This window comes from Leptonychotes weddellii, chromosome 4, assembly GCF_054177405.1.
Source record: "Leptonychotes weddellii isolate Sample4059 chromosome 4, ASM5417740v2, whole genome shotgun sequence".
Taxonomy (NCBI): domain Eukaryota; kingdom Metazoa; phylum Chordata; class Mammalia; order Carnivora; family Phocidae; genus Leptonychotes; species Leptonychotes weddellii.
This window is the reverse complement of record NC_138372.1, coordinates 137,551,312-137,569,486: the sequence shown is the minus strand read 5'-3', so window position 1 is coordinate 137,569,486 and position 18,175 is coordinate 137,551,312. Positions and strand designations below refer to the sequence as shown.

The window sequence follows — 18,175 nt, the reverse complement described above, 5'->3', positions numbered from 1 at the left end:
TAAAATATGTTTTTGGGCTTCATTGTCACTGTTGAGTAGCCCTGCTGAATCAACCACCAGATATAATAGATAATTAAAATACTAGTTGCTTTTGAAGAGCTAACAGTATGTGTATGTAAGTTAGAATATGTATCTGGTCCAGAAAAATACCATAATAGTATATATTATGGATATGGAATATATACCTAGTCCAGAAAAAGTTGTTCTATTAGAGTAGTGTCTGTTAATGATAAGAATGTGGGAACTTATTTTGGGGGAGGTCTTAGGAGGATCTTTACCCCCTATATTAATAATTAATGCTTTTTCTTGTGATCAAAGTGATACTACAGAGAGCTTTAAAAATTATTTTAGCCTAAGCTAATTTTATCACTGATTGGCACTATTAGGATAACAAAAACTGTTCTTAGCCTTTTTAACTCATGCAAAATTCTTGGGTCCTAATAATGTGAGCTGTATTAAACCCAGGAATTGGCGAAAACCTGCATTTGAAAAACACTTGGTGACAATACACATTTATGTGTGGTCAGTAATTCAAGGATTCCTTTTATTTTCAACAATTTATATTACAATTCTTAGAAGTAGTATGCAAAATGACCATAAAAGATAATAATTAATACATATTTACATTCTTAAAAATAGTTACTCGAGGTTGGCGAAGCTGTCACTTTTTCCTAAATGAGTGTGACACAACAAACTAATGGAAGAATCAGTTTTTCATATTTAGCCTGAATTGTTCATTAATGGTCTTGCTTTCTAGAAACAATTACGCAGTGACTTCTCATCCCTGATGACAAGTGAGACTTGATTAAAAATTAGTGGCCATTTGAAATTGAATTTTCTTAGCATCTCACAATTGTACATAATAGATTGTAGACCCAAGTCTGGATGTAATCAGTAAAAATGTGTTTTAATCAGAGTGAGATTTTTACTGAATATTAAAGATGATAGCTGGTGACCCAAGATCTTGATAAAAACCTATCCTTAAATGCAAAAATAATATCAGACATTGGGAATATTTTGTGTTTGAGCAATTCAGAATAAACTGTTTGGATTGGTTCACTGTTAAGGTTAACATTGGGGTTCCTGACTCCCCTGCAGTACTCCAGGGCAGTATGAATATCCTTCTGCTAAACCCTTTCCACAAGAGAGTGTCATAGGGAATTCCTAGTAGTAGGTTTTCTTTACAGAACTAGAGAAACTCACCTGAGCCCTTTGGGTCTGTTTTCATTGGTAGACACATAAGCTTGCTTGCTAAAAGATAAACTGGTGAAACATTTTTTCTACAGTGTACCGGGACCATCATGAGAATGTCTTGTAAATTTCAGTAACCTGCAGGCTTTAAAGTAGAAATATACATAGCAGGTTTCACTTAAAGAAGAGCATCACATTTAAGTAATAAATTTACATTGACAAATTCCTAAGCATTTAAAGATTCCAAAGGTTTGCAGACAAGGGTATTAGGCAAAGACAATGTCTCGGCCTAGAAACAGATGCAGTTGGGAATGAAGTTTTAACCAGTCTCTCCATTCTAAGGCCTGACCACATTTTTTGTCAGAGCAGAGTTAACAGATCTTAATTATAGTAAACATTTTAGCAAATACCATTAGAGAGCAAAAGGTAGAACTTATGTATGATGAGATGACAACATAGAGATTCTTTTAATCACTGTCTCCAAATCGGAAAGGAACAAGTTTTTTATCATTGCATTTTAAGGTATTTTCTTAGTTTTAGGGAGAAGAATCTGAATTAGAGGCTGGAAAATTACCTATAATTAAAGTATTGGCTTTGTGTCCATATTAGATGTTGTTAGGGCTAGTTAGGTTTCTTTTTCAAGAAGAATAAATTGCACAAGCAGGGATCAACAACACCTCAGAGGGGACTCAAGGGAACCCTTTCCTCAGGGCTTTATTTTTCACCATGGTAAATTTACTAATGAACACTTGAGCAAAATGTGGATCAACCATATAATGGTATGTTTTCACAGTGGAGGGGAGAGGTTCCACAGCCACCACCGGGCATGGGGTCTGCATGAAAGAGCAGCTGGGGGCCAGGTGACAAGATGTCTTTGTGATGTAGTCCACAAGTCTGTTGTACTGTTGCTCTGACAGTCTCTCCCGGATTCCATCCACCTGGGATCCAAAAATAAAGAGTCTTTAGTTGCCAAACCCTCACAATGGCACTTCCATGACAAATTATTCCTTCTGTTTTTGCCTTGATACATCTACACATTATGCCTTTAGGTACTCTAATAAAGCCATTTTGTCCCAAACAGTGCTTTTTATTTTTCCTCTGAGCTGTGGCAGTAACTGCACTTTTAGGAGTACAACAGAAGCTCTGCAGGAGACTGTTAGGACAACCTCCTTTGAATAAGCATTTGGTGTGTAAAATTCCCATGTCTGAAGTTGACAATTTGGTAACATTTTACTCATTAACTATTAAACATCTCTCACTGCTCTTTACTAACGAGCTCAGCAATAAAGAAGAGAAGTGTCTTTTCTCTGCTTGAATCTACATTAAACTCTCACCCTGAAATAAAATTCTGTTTGCCTGTCTCCTTGAACCTCTTCAGTTTGACAGAAAAAAAATGTGGAGAAGAGCATCTCTTTTCAAACCAGTGGCTTTGGACAGAGCATTAAAAAAAATAAATACCTTTTGAACTGTAACATTTTCTGTTTTTATAAACACTAGGATTTAAAGCCAGAGAAAATAAAAAACCTGGGCAGAGGAAGGGGAAATTTTTATGGAAAAAAAGGGAGGATGCAAAGTACATTTATGGTTCATAAAAGTCTGGCTCATCTTCAGTGGAACTCAAATAGGGGAACTGAGATATACTACCTAAGTTCTTAAGTGCGATTTTCTGAGAAAGCACCCATCAAAGGCAGTTGGAGCTATAAATTCTTCCCACCCTGAAATTCTGTAGCTATCTAGTGTGTAGATCATGTGGACTGGGAAGTTTCCAGTGTAAGCCACTGATCTGTGGGAATTAGGTAGCCACTGACCTTTCTGTGGTTTGTACCTACCAAATGTTGGCAAGACCACTCTGGAAGAATTAAAAACATTTTAACAAGGGCTTTTGAGTTCTCAAAGTAGTTGAGTAATGTAAAGAATTTCTAGGTTTCTGTGTAGGGCATGGAAACAGTGCAGGCAAGGGTGTCTTAAAAGCTGCACAAAGCCAGTGGGATGGTAAGGAGTAAAGGGGATGCCAGAGAAGTAAGTAGGGCATCCAGTAGAGTTTGGATCTCGAATTTTTGAGCTTGGGACAGAAAAGAAAAGCCCCCAAAGTTTCGCTGACAGATGAAAGCTGTGTACCACCAGGCACAAGCCAGAGCTCTGATATCATTTGACGGGGTCAGAATTCAGCTGGAAAGCTTTGAATACACAGAAAGTCTTAATTGCTCCTCCTGAACAGCAGCACAGGAAAACCCGTGCTGTGAAAGGAACCTGGCCAAGGAATAAATTGACCTTCTGACTCATTTTGAGCCTCTCTCATAAGGGATTTCAGTAATGTGCCAGGCATATTAAGCAATTATTACCCTAAAAACGGCTGCATTTAACCAAGAAAAGCAAATGCTGATTTAAAAAATGTGAATCCTGCCACATTTCAATATACTGAATGATGTCATCTACAAATTAATTCCTTCCAAAATTCAAAGGAGCTGTGTTTCCTAGCATCTAAAGCAAAAAAACAGAAAAGCCATTTTATATAAAGATCTTAAAATACTGTTCCTAGTTTTCCCTGGAAGACAGCAGGTAGGGTTCTTAACCCAGCTTTACATCTGTGCATCAGGTTGGCATGTGACGGGTAGGGACTGACACGAGTATGGCAACTGAGGAAGATTAACTATGTCAAGCAGCCCTGCTGAGTGACACCCCCCCTCCCCATTTTGCAAACACTGGATTACAGCACTCCTAAGGAAGGGTGTACGGTCTCAGAAAAGAAAGCATTTTTTTCTATAGTTTGGGTCTCTTTTGGGGTGAGTGGGGGAGGGGCTAGGGTTTGGACATAGGAGGGGTGGGGGGGGGGACAGTTATTTCCTGATTCCTAGGAGGAGCTCAGGGGAGAGGTAAATTGGGATAGATTCCAGAGAAAGCGGAATTTGGGGGCTGAAGGCATACTGGATACCCACTTTCCTGTCCCGTGCCAGGTGCTGCCCTGCAGTATTCCTGCTCTCAGTCATCTTTTCCTGCCTCTTCTGTAGCCACCCCTTAATCCTAGACCCCCGTTATCCTTGAGTTCCGATGGAGAACCAGTGTTGAGCACGGTGTCCAGCGTGTCCGTGCTGCTGCTGCGTCTAACTCCGTGATTCCATGGTCTCAACCTTGGCAACTTCTAGGAGTGGTGACTCCAGCTATCATCTCATTAACCCCTAGAGAAGTAGGTCTGTTCCTTTCCAGCTGTGATAATTCCCCACAGTACCCTCCTCAAAGAAAAAAGCCAAAGAGAGAAGGATCACAGTTGAAGACAGTAAAGACAGTTTTAACAGCAAAAGCTGAATCTCCAGTCTCGGCTTAAGATACGAAATATTTCCCGAGCAGCTAAGGAATAATGATGGTCCTAGATATTCCTTAGGGCCTTGGAAGTTTCTCGTTAAGGACCAAGGACTTGAAGATAATGATACTATCCCCTGCCAAATCCTGTAGCCAGATCACTGCTGCTTTATTGTCAATTGGATCAGAAGATTTTGGCAGATCTAAAGTCAGCCTGGACATCTGACCTCTGTTTATTCCCAGAAAGTCATCAACTCGAGGCAGCAATGTACGCCTAGTGCCAAGCCTCAGCTTAAAGCCTGACTGATTAGGATCCAAGAAGCTAGAGAAATCTCAGAGTTGTTGTGGTTGGCTGCCTTCCATCTTCTCAGATAATTTTACCCAAACAGTGGTGCGAGGGAAACACAGGCTCCCATACCAAGGAGGAGATAATGAATTGGGCAGGACCTGCTAGAGGCAGGTTTGCTGTCCTTTGCTGGGGCCACTGAGGCCCCGGGTTAGGACCAGCAGGCTCCAGCTTGCCACTGACTTACACTCGTCTTGCTGGGTGGAAAAAGATGTCTGTTTCTTAGGTCAACTCTTAAAGCCCCTATGGATCAGGCAGGCAGCAGGGAGGCAGGGGCGGACAGCCATTTTCCACTGGGTGCACCTGCTCACCCTGTGCTGGACTGTAGGAACCTGGTGCCACTCTTGTCAGGGCTCACCTCTGACCCTGGACAGAGCATCCATTCCTCAGCAACTTATGTGTGGCCACAGAAGCTATCAGAGAGCTGCCCCAAGATCCAAAGGAGCATCCTTGGGAGGTACCCCACAGTACTTAAGGGATGGGAATCTGTCCTGTGGGAAAGAGAACCCAGAGCCAAACAGAAGACAGAGCAGTAGAAGGAAAGAGATTTCTGCACGAAATTTTGACCCATGAAGTCTCGGGGTGGAAATGGGGGAGGGGGTGAGTGAGACCTCCTGGTTTGCGAGCTTACGAAGGTCTGGCCTGCTGGCTGCCCATCGTTTCATGATACCCTCACTGCTGCAGCGGCCCTCTCCTGTATCTCCAGCCCGCTACAGCAGACTCGTGCCTGCTTGGTGGGGCAGAAGCACGGAATTGCCGCCCCGGCCCTGGCCCTCTTGTACAGACCTGTTGGTGCTGGAGCTCCGTTGGCCTGTCTACTCCAGCGCCCCTGCCCCATGACAACCAAGCCTTGTTCAGCTCATACAGTAGCTCAACCCCAGCCTTGAGCCCATCTGGCCTACTGCTGGGCTCCCCTATGAAAGGCTCCCACACTCACCCGGGTTGGGGCTTCCCAACGTCCTGCGTTGGCTCCCATGCCCCCTTCACGCTGCTTCCTCGGACAGCCCTCCTACTCCCCAGCAGCCACGCCAGAGGCTGCAGGCTCATACGCCTGCTTGCCAGCGCTCAGCCCGCAGCTCAAATTCCCCGGCAGTTGGCCACACAGTCACACAGTTCTCGGAAATGTACCTCCACATCACAGGCCACTCTTGGCTGCTTGAGCTGCACGGTGAGCAGGTTGCTTTGCTTGCTGTCCTGGGCACAGTCGATCTCTGTGATGGGGAAGGCCTGCTGCTGTGTGTCCTCGCTGACGCTCACCACAAAGAGCACTTCCGAGGTCAGCAGCAAGCACCCTTCGTGCTCCTGGCCTGAGCCCCTCACCAGAACTACATCCAGGGCCATGTGCACTTCTGGTCTGCCCAGAGACTGAAGCATTTTCCTGTTTCAAAGGAGAAAAGTGAGGCGAGAAGTCAGTTTGGAAAAGATGGTCATATACCAGTACTCACTGTACCAAGGGCTGGGCCATTCTCACACCGGTTCCCCAAAGGCAAAGGGCTCTCACCAAGCTGATTATTAATTTTAGCTTGAAATATAATTGTCACTTTAATTCTCAAACTGATTCTGGTTAACGGAACCCAGCTCCTCCTGGCGACAAAGATTTCCCTTGGCTCCTTTTCTTCCCAATAGAAACGCCCACCCCCCCAACCCACCCACGAGAAGGCTGGTTCTCTAGGGAATCCCCGGTCCCCTCACACGGCGTGGGCTCCTCAGTGTGCAGCCTCCCGAGTGGTGTGCGAGAGGCCGGGAGTTCTGTGGCCAGCCCCACGTCTGGGGACGGCAGCCTCTGCCGGGCCCGAGGACGCCCCTGTGCTGCCTGAGCTGCCGAACGCCGTCTTGGGCTCCCCTGGAAGCAGGACCCGTTAGCTTGAGAGCAAAGCAGGCCCCTTAACAACCATGTGCAGTTGAACGGGTGTCTATAGATAATTTTACCAGACATATTTGACGTGGCTATTGGGAGCCTGGTCAGCATGTAGATCACTTGGCTGATAGCGCTGTTTGGGAAGCTGAGAAAGTCCAGCTCCGTGTAAAATACCTGTGGTAAGAGAAGTAAGGGAGTTTTACTAGTTGTTTTCTGGAAACCAGTTCCATGCTGCAGTGATGTCATCTGTTACAGCCATCCATAAAGCGCTACAGTAGGATCCAAAATGATGTCAAATCCTTGGAAGCAAGTGTACAGATAATCACCAAACACTGCAATGCTCTTAACTCTGGTGATCTTACGTTAGCTGCAAACTGCAAAGTGAATGAACTACAGTCCAAGCATCGACTGGACTGGCAATTAATGGAAGCATAATGCTCCTGGAAGTAATCAGTCCTGAGCAATAGCTCCCACACTGTTACAATTTCTGTGATAAAAAAAAGTCATGATTGTTAGTTGACTTCCTTGCTTCATGTTACAATACTTGTGTATCTGTGCTGTGGCTGGGCGCATAAAAAACAACACACAGAGAGATGCACACAAAGGCACATGGTTTGCCTAGATACAGTATTTAAGTGACTTAAGCCAGCTGTTAAACATGAAGCCACATACATTTATGAGCACTCTTGGGGTTTATTACACGCTCTCCCCGGTGCTTCACCGAACGCGGGCACCCAGCAGCGGTCATGCAGGCCTCTAAGGAGACTCTCCAGAACCAAAGATGGTACCGCATGTGTGCTTTCTGAGGGCTCGTAAATGTTTATGAACGAGGCACAGTCATTAGACTAAGAGTTAGTGGTTTGTAAAACCTTCAGTGCAGTAATAAAAGTTTTACAAGAATGATGGAAAGCAACACGGCCATGTGAAGCTCTGTTCTGAGATGCTCCTCCCTGAGGGGGAGATCCTCAGCCCTGGGAAAGGCGAGGTGAGGACAATGGCATTCTCAACACCAAAGGTCTCGATGCATGAAGTAAGTCTGGGTGGACTTCACCCCACTGGGTCTACGGCAACAGGAATACTGTTTTTATGGGTGCGTACGCCTTTGATAAGGGGGAGCTGGCCTGGGCCCACTGACGGGGGGGCAGTGGTTCTGTTTGTCCGCTTCCCTGTGAGTGAAAACGTCATTCACAGAAGGAGAGCTGGAGAGAAATGGGGAGGGAGGCGGCGAGGGGGGAAAGCGAAGAGGAACACATGTTTGCGTCTGTGTGGTCTCTCAGAGGAACCCTCCGGATGGCTGCCTGAGTGTGGGCATTCGTCCCCCACTCTCTCCCTTTCAGACACAGTTTTTATGCCCTGATCTGGCCGCCTCTTGTCAGCTCTCCCGAGGGGCGGGATGCCTGCGGTGAGACGGACCCCTCAGGCTTTACGGCCAGATGCAGACTGCTCGCCTGTCTGACAAAGGCGGGAGCCCGCCCGTAGCCTGTGATGGTAGCTAGGCAGCCCGCTTCCTGACCAAAGCGAGGACGCCGATTTTAGGTAAAAAGGTAACAATCCGAGTCACCGGTCTATGAAGTCACTTAAGCGTGCTCTGTCTGCCAAGAAGGCGGAAAAGAAGCATGGGAGGAGGTGCTTGCTTTCATACGCCCCCGGCACCCCCGAGGGCACGCGCGAGTGCGGGAGAGGCCCCAGCACACCACCGTCCAGTCCCGGGGGTGCCACCGGCCCAGCTGTCTGCTTGGGGAAGGGGTCTCAGTTGTAGATCATGGGCCTTTGCTGCCGGTGGCCCGGAACTCGGCTCAGGGGCGACAGCACCGAGTCTGCAAACTCGAGGCTCTGTGGGCGTCGGCGTGCACGCTCCTCTTTCTCATTCTCCAAATACACACACGTCACAGACATCTTCCTGCCTTGTAACCTATTTCTCCTTTCCAACTGGTCACCAAAGTAGTAATCCTGTTCTCTGCTTCAGTATTTTCTACATATTGCTCTCAATTGTCTCTAACTCGTTACTTCTCATTAAGTCTATTTTACACTTGATCTTAGCCAAAAGGCCGAGAAGTGATCTTTAATTAAAGTCTATTTTATTAGACGAACTGTAAAAAGATTCTGTGAGATAAAGCTAGTGAAGTTGCTAATTGGTTTCTTGGGTCTATAATTATTATAATTATTAGTAGTACGAGTCTACTCTTTCCATAAATAAGCATAAGGAGATGAGAAAGAAAGCTATTTATCTTTTTATAGATTTATCCATTTTATTTTTCACTGCTTTGCCATGTGAAGGCCTAGATTATCTTGGAGTCCTTGGTATAATAACGCACGTTAGTCGGTAATGTCTGAGCCGGCCTGGCAGGTGCCCCGAGACTTACCATAGCCAGTCTGTGACACGAGCTCAGCGGCCCCTCCGATGGGCTTTGTGAACACCCCCATGATTCCTTTCCCCACGCCTGAGATGACACCCTTGGCCTTGTGTCCTGCTGAAGCATGAGCCTCCGATGTTCTCTGGAAGTTCTGCATGGGCTGATCGACTATGCCGGCAATTGCACCTGAAAAACAGCAAAAGCCCCTCGTGAGGCCTGAGGCTTAAAATCCTGAGAAGGTGAAAACTGTCAATCCAGAACAGTTTTATTTGGATTGAAAATGCAAACCTACCCTCATTATAAAGTTCTTTACTCTACATTTATTTACCTATTACGTAAGTTCACTGGGCACTAAGACATTTATGATCTTCATCAAAACACAATGTTCAGACTGGGTTTGGTCCATCACAGTGAGGATCTGTGAAGTTCAGTTCAGAATTTAATAAACGTGTCAGACTATTCCAAAGTGACACTCACATGCCTTTGTGCAGAAACCACGCAACACGGTTTAGGGAAGAGAGCTAACAATTGCTCAGGAGGGGGCAAGCTTGCTCAGCCTAATCAATTTTCACCAAATTAGGAGCATGAAGAAACTGGAAGAGGCCATGCCATCCCCTTTCCCTGTTCTCCCTTTTAATAATGATAGGAACAATTCTTTAATAATCTTAATATATTAATGTATAAAAGTAATTGTTGATAATGCAATTATTTTTATAACAGCTAATCTATTTTGAGTGCTTACTATGTGCTGGGGACTATATCTAGAGTGTTACTTGTATGATACCATTAATCCTCATAATCCTAGGAGTCAGACCTGGTTTTTATCCTTAGCTCCTAGATAAGGCCGGTGAGCACAGAGAGGTTAAGGAGTTTTGCCCCAAGGTCGCACAGCTGTCTTGTGCTTGAGCCAGGATTTGAGTCTAGAGAGGCAGAGTCCCAGCCCAGCTCTTCACCACCAAGCTATTCACTGATCCTGTTTCTAAGACAGGCTCTTCCTTTTGCCAGTCTTAGAAACACTTGCTTCCTTCGCATTTCAATTGAGGTTTGGCTACTTACTCTTCACTTGAGAACAGCTACAAAACTCTGCTCTCACTACTCCGCTCTAATGGTTTTCCCGGAGGGCAGCCGGGTCAGGTACCAAGCTGGCGGGGGAGTCCCTCAGCCTCCTGCGGGTCCCTCCTCCTTACTCCCCTTACTCCGAGGGGCCCGTGAGGATATCTAGTAAAGGCCTGGCCAGTGCCGATTTTTTTTTTTTTTTCTTTCAGCGATGGAGTGGAAGATTCTCTAGCTCAGTAAGCGGTAAAAATTTCATTACAGTTCTTGACAGAATTTTCTGTTTTCAAGTCAAACCTGCTAGGATTAATGGAAAATGCACAGTCCCCCTGGTAGAAATTTTAGTACATGTCAAATCCCATTATGCCAAATGCCACTAATTCAAAGTCCCTTGGGTAAATGGAGATTTCCAGGTCTCCGTTAATGACCTGCTAATTTCAAGTAATATTCCCCTGAACAAAATCCAGTAAAACCAAGGCCGGTTCCTTCAGGTCAATTGTAAAGGGAATGTTCTTCATAGATTCCGTTCCTCAGAATTTGGACAGAGCCATTTAAATTTATGTATTGGCAGATTAAGAATGACCCGAGGCGACAGGTCTGTTTCTCAGCCTAGACCAACGCTTCCCAAAGGTTCTAAAGGACTGACTGGGGAGGCAGAGGAAGCTGGCCCCAGCCACCCTGGCTGTGGAGGGCTGAGGGATCACTGCTTCAGGGCCCTCAACACACCCCATCCTGGCACTCGGGCTGGGGGCTCGCCTCCTGTTTGAGTCGGAGGACCCTGCTGTCCGTCCACGAGGTCAGGAGGCAGAGCAGCTGGGAAGTGTAATGCGGGTGGTGGCCACACAGCGCAGGCAAGAGCCAGGGGGTCTGCTCTTTGAATCATCTCACGGCAGAGTTCAAAGTGAACAACTTCGAATCAGAGAACACAGCTTTTGTGACGTCATTATCTGATTTCTTTGAAAGGTCTCCATGCTTAAGTTCGTAGGAAAAGCGAGGTAAATAATTACAAATTCACCAACAGATTAAATTATTTAAGAAAGGCCTTTTCTCAAGTGCAGATCTCCATTAAGACTATTAAAATTGAGTCGGGGGGCAGGTGGTTACTTCACTGAGACTCTCCCACGTCCCTTTAATGTGCCAGGGCTACCCCGTACAAGGAACATGGAGCCTTGATAACCATGAGTGCCCACACCGGGCTCTAACTTCTAACTGCTACCCAAGCGCAAACAGGTATCACAGTGAAACTCCCCTTTGATCTTCTACTTTCTCCAGCCACCGGCCACACTGAAGGCTCAGTTACTGCGGCTTTGCTAGATAAACTATTTGGGCAGCCCAGAGAGTGGAAAATCTGAGCCTCATGACAAGGTGTTAGATTCTGAGAGGTAGAGAAGGAGCTATCAGATCACATGCCCTCGCCCAGCACCAGACCCCGCAGGGGGAAAGCCTGTCACACACACCAACACCTCACTGGTCACCAGGTGCGAGCTGGAGACCAGAGAGGCCGTGAGAGACCAGCAGCCGTGCCTGGAGAGAGGCAGGTTCTCGTAGGGCTTCAGAAGGCTCTCTTGTTAAGTCTAATCCAGCTAAATCCCACAACCGGTAAATTATTTACTGTCATGTACTCGAGCTCTGCTCTGAGGCTCTTCTAAGTGGTGGGAACTGATTCCCAAACTTGTCTCTTGGCATCCGGCCCACAGGGTGGGCGGCCACATGGAGACGGCTGTGATGTGATGAAGGGAGAGAGGAAGGGAGCGCGCCTGGACGGAGGGGAGTTTCCGTGGACTCAGCGCGCTGGGCGAGGCAGAAATTGGGGGGTACTTCCCTCGCTCCCCTCTAGTTGGAGGAGGAGGGCTTTCTTTGTTGGGCAAGGGAACCGGAAGGGCCCTCCCTCACCTCTTCCGTGACTAGCTCCCCAGCCTCGGGCAGAAAACACTGGCTTACCGACCTATGAAGGTTCCTCTGTGGCTACTTTGGTGCTGCCCTCACCACACACTGTAATTTTATTTTGGACACTTTTTTTTTTTTTCTTAAATCACGACAGCGGAGGCACAGGCCTAAGCCAGGATACTACAGCTCACCACTTCAGAGACCAGCGAGACCTACCCACAGAGTATATTAAGTATCCCACCTTGAGGCTAGCCTTTTTCGACCAGAACAGATTAATTCACTGAGAAGGAAGCATTTCTGTTATTCCTAACCCCCCCACTAGCCGCAGCCAGTCTGCGGTGCATGGCTCGCTCGCTCCCTCCCTCACTCCAGGGAAAACGTCCTGATGCACCTGGTAGAGGCCTAATTTGTTGGGATTCCACGTGGCATTACCAAGAGTGGCCGTGGAGACGGAGGGTGTGGCTGCTGGGGAGCCTAGCACTGCTTCACCCATCAGGCAGCGGCCCAGAAAGAAGGGGATCAGGGAGGTGAGCTCGGATATCCTGCCTGTGGTAGTCGTGACAGAGAAGTCACGTCTGGGGAGGGAACATGGAGTACGACAGTGGCACGGAGCTCCCATCCTCGCTCAGCACAGACTCCAGGGTGCGGGAGGAAAGGGGGTGTCTGGGGAACGGATCTGGTAAATGTGGCAAAACCTTATTACCAAGTTTGCAGGCTAAACAGAATGTTCCCCAGAGCCACTGTTTGCTCAAAACTGTGGGGGAGGCTCATCCAAGAGCCTCGGCCAGCCGACACTTCCTTGCTGACTTGAGGCGATGTGGCTGGGCAGGGCAGCTAAAGACTCCCTTTGATTTTTCGAGTACCTCCTAACACTCCACGGTGTCCCCATGAGGGCAAAACAGAGGCAAGAAGGCCCACCAGACCCATAAACATTTGGGGGAAATGTGTTTTTCCTACCCTGGAACTTTGAATTGTTCAGTCTCCCCACAGCCTGATTGTTTCCAGGCTGGGAGCCCTCCAGGGTGCGTGACAGGAGGAAAGGCCCAGGCTCTTGTCCTGGTGGAGGTCTGACCTGGGCAAGTCACTTCACCTCACATCCATGCCTGGGTTTGTAGATCAAATAAGATGACACACATGAAAACGCTCTGTCAACGCTCAAGTGTTCTCTAAATACATTTTTACTACCTGGGTTGTTAGTGTTTCTCATAGAGGAAGAAACTGAGGAAGTAATATTTTGATTTCACTGAACATGGGTTTCAAACAATAGGATAATAGCACTAACGTCATTCAGACACTTAATTGCATTTAGTGGTTTTAAACACCATTTCTGGGGATAAATTAAACGGTGATAAACGTAGGCTTTCCCAAGTGAGGGGACTTGATTGGTCCTGCTCCTCCTCTCGTCTTCCTGCCACACATCAAGTAGTTCCGCGACGGGACGTTTTGAGATGAGCCAGGGATAAAGTGGGACACAGAGCGTTCCGAGAGGGAAGGAAGCTGGCTGGAGCCAGCTCTGAGACGCCCACTGCGACCTAACCCGTCTGAGGAGCACAGCAGCGGGCACGCAGCTCAGGGCGCGCTGCTGGAGGCCGCGCTCCTGGGGGCCCGGGCTCAGGCCACAGGTTGCGGGTGAGGTCACTGCACACACAGGAGGGATTTATGTCACCAACAGAACTCCTGAGTTTTTGGAGATGACCAGAATGGCAGAAAGACTGCGAGCCCACTGAGGTTCTGCAGACAGACGAAATGACTCCCTTGCATGGATGAGGATGTATGAGACGTGACTACGGCAGAGATCAAAGTTTTAGGACTTTCCAGCCTGGTCAACAACAGGCGCCATATTAAAAAGTGTGACACCACAAAGGGAGGATCATGGCTCCTCCTGTAATGGATGATTTCTACCCTCAGGCACAAGTTTATACAGTGACGACCGGGTGGTGGGTGGGGGTGTCTGTGGGTGGGAAGAGAACAGACTGGTTGGAATGGACATGGCCACAGGCCAGCCAGCTCAGGTCTCCTCTGCTGAGCACCTGTCAACTCCAAAAGGAGCTTGCATGGAGGGATGGAAGCTCTTCTGCCCGGAGTAGAGGGCACGGCATGAGCGGTGCTGTTTACCAAACACAGACCCTATGCCTGGCCCATGGCGGACCTCTACTATTACCTCTCATAATGTTACTACCAGCCCCAATTTACAAAGGAGAAACCCAGGTTTAGAGAACGTAAGAACATACCTGAGGGCACAAAAAAAGGACCTGGACACCCTAGCCTGGGTCTGCTGGCTCCTCTGGAATGTGGTCCACTCCCACGCCATCCCCTGGCCTTCTGGAGCCCTCCTTTACCCTGCAGTTCCATCCCAGGTCATAAGCTCCCAGTTTCCATGCATCACCACAGAATGTTATGACTTAAAACAATTTCTAGTAACTTAACCTGACCTTGTAACATCTTACTACTTCCTCCCAGAGCCTCAGCTGGCTGTGCTGTGAGTTGAGGGCTGTGGCTAGAACTGCACACTGGAGAGAGGACAAATCCTTTCAAGCTCATCTTTTCTGACCTCTGCTCTCCCTGCTTCGGGGCACTTTGATCTCTGGGAGATGCGCGCTTCTTCCGATGCGATGCGCAGCAGGCCGGCTGCCAAGCAATACAGTTTTAAATTCCTTTGCAAACAAATAAACAAAAGATACCCTTGAAAATCCTGCTCTGCAAAATCTCAGCTCTGAAGCTTCCTTTTTATAGAGTTTTCCAAAGCAACTTATTTTTCGAACATTTGTAGTATTTGGAAATATCCACAGCAATCTTCCCTTCTGACTATACCATCTGGCTGCTTGACAAACGGTAATTACTCTGAGTCAGGCTGAGCCGGCACTCTTGGAAAAATAGAAGGCGAAAGTGGGCTCCTCACTGAAGTTTACATGACATTTGCACGTTGCCCAAGCGCTTCTCAAACAAAGGCGAGCGTCCGCAGTATCTGGCTGGGCAGGAGACGGGGCCTCAGAAGGCCGGCCCGTTGCTCACTTTCAGCAGTGAACGGCCTGGGCTGCTGTCCTTGTGTAGACGCCCCCACGCGCAGGGCGCCTCACGACGCTCTCTCGGGGAGCCACCCTGAGGGCGGATGGGGTTTATACCGGACGCAAGGGAGGGCGGGGCGTGGGCATTTGTGCAAGTGGGCCCCCCACCGGGCAGGGCCTGCGATGGCCCCTCACAGCTGCGTAAGGGCTCTGGGCTGGAGGCCCCGTGCCAGCGCCTCACGGATGCAGGGTGGGAAGCAGAGTGAGCGCCTCACCGCGCCCCCCCGCACCCGGGCCTCAGCCTTGTCTGCAGAAAGGATGTAAACTTCACAACTCACCCCCCAACCCATCCAGCGCGGGTCCCCCACAGCCCCTTACCGAGCAGGCTGATGCCCAGCCGGGACAGGCCCTGCCGGAGCCCCTCGCCCAGGCTCTCGGGGAGCTGCCGCCGCCACTCCTCCTGCCGGTTGTAGTGCTCCTCGTCTAGCGAGAGGCGGTCCATGTTCCGCGCCAGGCTTGTGGCCAGGTTGGTGATGGAGGTGAGGGTACCTGAGGGCACAAGAGCACATGGGTTGGCCTTCTGGTCGCCTATCCCGTGGAGCCCCCGCGAGTGGTCCCCGGGGAGGGGGGGGCAGTGAAGGCACATCTGTGCCTCCTGGACATGCCCAGGCGGTTAGTGATGGGGGCTTCCTCTGGGCCCTTGAAGCAACAGCCTTCAGGAAAGGAGGTGAAGGCGCGCCTGGCTGGCGCACTCGGTGGAGCATGCGGCTCTTGATCTCAGGGTTGTGAGTTTGAGCCCCAGGTTGGGTGTAGAGGTTACTAAAACTTAAATCTTTAAAAAAACGAGGCAAAGATTAACAACACTTGCTTATAAGGGTGATGGCACACCTCAAAAGGGGTAGGACGAGAATCTCTGTTGCCAGAAAAATGCCCGGAGTTTGACGAAACTACCATCCACTCTCGTGGGATCCTCAAGTCTTGGCTAACAGAGTTTTGAACTCCTCCTTGAGGCCCAGTGTTGAAGGTTAAATTTTGTTTTGATTTTAAAGGTTAAGGTTACTGTAAAGAAACATTTCTACTTAGGAATAAAATGTATTCCCTCCTTAGAGCCAAGGGCAACACTAAACTTTATCATTTGACATTCTGAGGAACTAATGATTGGGCCACAGTCAAGACGTGGAGGGTTTTTTTTTTTTTTTTTTTTTTAGATTTTATTTATTTATTTGACACAGAGAGACACAGCGAGAGAGGGAACACAAGCAGGGGGAGTGGGAGAGGGAGAAGCAGGTTTCCCGCCGAGCAGGGGCCCCATGCGGGACTCGATCCCAGGACCCCGGGATCACGACCCGAGCCGAAGGCAGACGCCTAACGACTGAGCCACCCAGGCGCCCCAAGACGTGCAGTTTTGATTCTCAGGATGTGAGCTGAAAAAAGTGAGGGAATAAATCATGTGAAAGCCATGATTTTGTCTGGTTTTCCTAAGAAAGGCTATCTCAGCATCTTGCTCAAAACAGTCCCCAACCCCTCTAGCAAGTCTGCAGAGATCTCAGTGAAGCAAGACTGAAAGACATCAATGGACAGATCCTGAAACTGACCAATGAACTCCTCCGGTAGTGGACACCTAGTTCCAAGAAAACACAGAAGACGGCATTTTTGCAGCTGCATCTTTACCAGCAATCTAAAAAGAAAAAGTCCATGCGTACCCACAGACACCAAAAAACGAAACAGATTTTTGCTAAGAGAAGGAGAGAACAAGTGTAAAAAAACATTCAGTGAGTCACTATGCTAAAATTACCATGGGGTTCAATTTAACAGGTGTTGGGTGTCTTATTTGAAAATAAAAACAACAGAACCACAAAGATTCGAGTGTCAGGAGTGAGAAATCCACCAGTGACTCATCCATGAGTTCCTTCGGCTCTCAGCTCGCAGGCCTCCCGGACGGCTGGGGCTTGGGGGAGTGGGCCTGTCCTTGTCTACACAACTCGGCTTATGCTCTTGCGTTTTCCTGCCAGCCCCCCTCTACAGAGGATGGGTGCTCATATTTCAAGGTCCTCTTCTTTCGAGCCTTCCAGAGACTTCTATAACCTGCCCACTCATCACAGAGTTGCAGCGCTGTTGACATTAAAAAGCCTTTTATGGGGGAGAAGCCCTTTGCCCTATTTTCCCTGCCTCCTGCTGAGAAGAAAAGGGGACTCAGATGGCCCTTGTTAGTTCCCGAGTCACTGCCAACCTGACCAAAATATCGTCAAGCACACACAGATAAAACGAAAACATGCCCCTTCATGTGGGCAGCAGTGTGGCTTCCGTGCCTGACGGACCGTCTGGGCCACAAGATGGCACTGTTGCCGTGGCCTGCTAGCCGGGAGCTGGCTGTTCTACCTCCAAGGTCGCTTCCATGTCAAAATGTATCCATATCCTTCCAGAAGTTATGACAACTGTATCTACATTAAAAAAAAAAAAAAATGATGAGGCAACACAGTGTAGGGTTTCTGATGTTTAGCAGAAGTCCTGCACACCTTTAATATTTCTGTATTTATCACATGGAATAACAGTTGAGCCAATCCTTGTTTTCCCAATGGGAGGTTTAAAATTCTGAAGTTTCTGAAACATTTTCACACACTGCAGGCAAATAGTGATCTGTTTAAAACATAAGACATTCTGTGGGAGCTCTGTTACAAATCCAGCATTTCACTGCAACCTACCAGGCCCAACAAGGGTAGAGGCACACTTCGCGCACCGAAAACTTCAACGCGTTCTTCAAAAATAAAAAATAAGGGAAGGAATGAAAAGGAGGCATTATGAAAAGGAACCCAAACAGCTACCTTTGGAAATGTGCTTTACAAAGGATGTCGTCCCTCTGGAAACTCCACTCACAAAGGCTCCAGGGCCTCTGGTCAGCCCCTCGTACGGAAGCCTAAAGAAGTCGGCGATTCCGCTCCCGATGCTTCGCACCAAACTCGCGGGGCTGCCGAGGATTTCCAGAGATCCAACCACCCAGCCTGTGAGGGACCAAAGGGAAGGGGTTACTGAAACCTTAAATACAGCACTTTCAACATTTGGGAAAAGTGACCCATTTTCCCTGCAATTCATTTTTCACACTGGAATTGAGAATGTAATAAGCTCCTCTGGAGCAAAATATGGGAAATAACTCATTCACTGTGAATTCATAAATGGCAAACTTTCA

General features: G+C 48.0%; 1 protein-coding gene across 1 annotated transcript in view; it reads right to left on the bottom strand.

Moving 5' to 3' along the window:
• Window positions 1-530: 530 nt before the first annotated feature.
• VPS13B (vacuolar protein sorting 13 homolog B) overlaps window positions 531-18,175 on the bottom strand; it is a 743,427-nt gene continuing 725,782 nt past the window's right edge. The window contains exons 56-61 of the mRNA XM_081817134.1: window positions 17,814-17,990; window positions 15,370-15,540; window positions 9,056-9,232; window positions 6,764-6,866; window positions 5,963-6,212; window positions 531-2,129 (exon numbers count right to left, since the gene is read on the bottom strand). Of these exons, the coding sequence (XP_081673260.1) occupies window positions 1,881-2,129; window positions 5,963-6,212; window positions 6,764-6,866; window positions 9,056-9,232; window positions 15,370-15,540; window positions 17,814-17,990 (1,127 nt within the window). The 3' untranslated portion in view covers window positions 531-1,880. The remainder of the gene's footprint in view (window positions 2,130-5,962; window positions 6,213-6,763; window positions 6,867-9,055; window positions 9,233-15,369; window positions 15,541-17,813; window positions 17,991-18,175) is intronic.